Here is a 3,171-nt window from a genome sequence, read left to right as displayed (position 1 = left end):
TCACAGATCGTGGTGATGGTTGGTGGTGGTGTAAGGTGATGTTTAGTGGTGGTAGGTGGTAGGTGGTGGTAGTGGTAGTTAAGGGTGGTGGGAGTGACATGTGGGGAGGTGATTATAATGGGTGGTGGGTGGTGGTGGCGGGTGGTGGAGATGGGTGGTGGTGATAGGTGGTTGTAGTGGATGGTGGTGGATAGGTGGTGAAGGTTGGTTGTAGGGGTGGTGGTGACGGGTGGTGGTGGTGTATGGTGGTTTTGGTGGGTGATGGGTGGGGTGGTGGTGACAGGTGGTGGTGATGGGTGGTGGAGGTGGGTGGTATTGATGGTTGGTGCTCGGTGGTAATGGTCATAGGTGGTGGTGGTCTTGATGGGTAGTGGGTATGGGTGGTGAAGGCAGGTGGTGATGGTGGGTGGGTGGCGGAGGTGGTAGTGGTTGGTAGAGGCGAGTGATGGTCATAAGTGGTGGTGGTGGGTGGTGGTTGGTGCTACTGGACGGTAGTGGTCATAATGGTGGGTGGTAGGTGAGTGGTAGTGAGGTGCGTGGAGGTGCGTGGGTGGTGGTTGCGGGTGATGGGTGGTGCGTGGTAGTGATGGTGGCGGGTGGTGGTGATAGGTGGTGGGGGTGGTGGTGGCTGGTAGGTGGTGGTAGTGGCAAGTGGTGGTCATAATGGTGGGTGGTAAGTAAGGAATCTGGTGGGTGGGTGTGATGGTGGCGGGTGGTGGTGATGGGTGATTGTGGAGGTCGGTGGTGGTGGTATGTGGTAGGTGTTGGGGGTGGTGTGGTGATGATGGTGGGTGATGGTTGCGGTGGATGGGGGTGGTGATGGCAGGTGGTGGTGATGGTGGATGGTGGTTGTAGTTGGCGATGGCGGGTGGTGGTGATGGTGGTGGGTAATGGTTTTTGTGGGTGGTGGGTGGGGGCAGTGGTGATGGTAGTGGGCGGTGGTGGTGGTGGGTGGTAGTGGTATTGGTTAGTGAGTTTTTTTTTCTTTAATTATTTTGGTTATTTTTTGATTTATAGTAATATTATTTAATGATTTTAATTTAAAAACATTGTGTGGTCTAAATTTGTTCTCAAAATTCTCGCAATAAGAAATGTATATATATATATATACACACACACACACACACACACACACACTAGTTGTAAACTCGCGCAAAGCAATGGTAGAGAATAGTTTACAGGCGGTGATTAATTCATTTTGGTGAATAGTTTCATTGCGGCTACCATATGAGACCATACAAACCATTAAGTACTAACCAAACTACAATATATTGATAATTCTTTAGTTCTTACAATCCTCACATGCTAATAAATACATTTTAAGGTGATTAATTTCATTTTGAAAATATATAATACAACAATATATATATGTTGACAAAGATTATATAAGATTAAATTTTAATTATTTATAGCCAACATGGTTATTTTGGGTTAAATAAAAAACTATGATATTTTTGTTTGGTTTACAAAAAAAGTTAGAATGTATTTTCTAGATCACATAAGTACCTATTTTAGTAATTATTTATGATTGTTTTTATTTTATAATTATAAAATACAAATAGTTATAAACATAATTTATGTAAGTTTTTATTGGTCAACTGTTAAAAAACAGTTTTAGAACTTTTTAAAAATAAAAGCAAAGAGTAATAACATCATTTAACAATACTCTATTGCTCGACTATATTTGTTAATCTCATGTTTCACTTGTTATTTGAAATATATAATTATATATGTAATTTCATGGTCTTTAATTAAACGAACAAATGTGCATTTGTTCAAATTGTCAAAAACATGTTTTACTATAAAATTTGTTAAAAGTATAGTTTGATTTTTGAGGTATAAATAGGATAAAAATCAAAATGAAAAATTAATGTATTTTAAAGTTAGAACCAATATTGATCTCTATTGTTTCCGCCAACTAACGCCAAAGTGAACCACCAGCAAAAACCCAATGGTGTAACATTGAACAAAAAAACAAAGGTCTTACCAAAAAATCCATATATAATCCACATAACAATATCCAAACTGCTCCAATTTTAATCATTATCAATTTATCATCTTTGCATGATTTACCCTATGTTGGTGATTTTGTCACCAAATATATTTTAGTGTAATGGATTTAACAATTTTTTCAAGAATAATATTTTAGTTATAATACAAGTTAGGGGTGTGGGAGTACACGCTTGTATTTACTAAACATTATTAGTAACGAACCCTAATCTACTATGTCAAGTCGGGGGTCCCGCTTTCTTGAAAGATGCAAACTGTTCTCGTTTATCCGTTGAGTGGATAAATCCGGGAAAATAACGACTCCTTTGAAACACAGAAAACTCGAAATGCTTTTTTCTTTATCTTCTTCTCAAAATTGATTTTGATTTAGTGCCTAAAATCAGAATTGTTACATCAGGAATTATCCCAGTTTGGATTTCGTGACACCCAAGGCATATAGGGTCGAAATATCAAACAAGGAAAGTGTTAACACGATTCCTGTTTGTGATCCAGGTTTCAAATAACCCTATTTCGTTTTTTCCCCAACAATCTTGTTTGATATTTTTGTTTTCTAGAAAAGATGGCTGGCAATGCATTGAAAGACATGTATACTTCGTTTGGCAAATTGGAGAAATTTCAGGGACAAGATTTCAGACGTTGGAAAAAGAAGATGCACTTCTGGTTGACCACTTTGAAAGTTGTCTATGTTCTTTCTACTCCAAAACCAGAAGAGGTTGAAGATGCAAGTCTGGAACAAATCAGAAGGATAAGCAAATGGGAGAATAACAACTACATCTACCTTGGTCACATTCTGAATGGTATGTGTGATTCCCTCTTTGACACTCATCAAAATATTGAAACTGCAAGTGAATTGTGGAGCACACTTGAAGCAAAATATATTGCAGAAGATGCTTCAAGTAAAAAGTTCATTGTTTCTGATTTCAACAATTATAAAATGGTTGATTCTGGATCTGTAATGGAACGATATAATGAAATCCTACGAATTTATGGTCAATTCAAACAACACAACATGTCCATGGATGAATCCTTTGCTGTTTCAAGTGTGATTGATAAACTTCCACCCTCATGGAAAGATTTCAAACACCATATGAAACATAGAAAGGAAGAGATAAGTTTGATTCAACTTGGGAGTCATTTGAAAATCGAAGAAGGACTTCGTGA

The 3,171-nt window shown here is 38.3% G+C and overlaps 1 protein-coding gene across 1 annotated transcript; it reads right to left on the bottom strand.

Moving 5' to 3' along the window:
• Window positions 1–498: 498 nt before the first annotated feature.
• LOC128134218 (leucine-rich repeat extensin-like protein 5) lies at window positions 499–1,999 on the bottom strand. Its single transcript, XM_052771697.1, has 2 exons — window positions 1,988–1,999; window positions 499–984 (listed from the first exon to the last, which is right to left on the bottom strand). Exons 1-2 carry the CDS (start codon window positions 1,997–1,999, stop codon window positions 499–501), a joined length of 498 nt encoding a protein of 165 aa, XP_052627657.1.
• Between the last annotated feature and the right edge of the window lie 1,172 nt (window positions 2,000–3,171).

The sequence above is a fragment of the Lactuca sativa genome, chromosome 5, assembly GCF_002870075.4.
Source record: "Lactuca sativa cultivar Salinas chromosome 5, Lsat_Salinas_v11, whole genome shotgun sequence".
In the NCBI taxonomy this organism is placed as follows: domain Eukaryota; kingdom Viridiplantae; phylum Streptophyta; class Magnoliopsida; order Asterales; family Asteraceae; genus Lactuca; species Lactuca sativa.
This window is presented reverse-complemented; position numbering and strand designations above follow the sequence as displayed.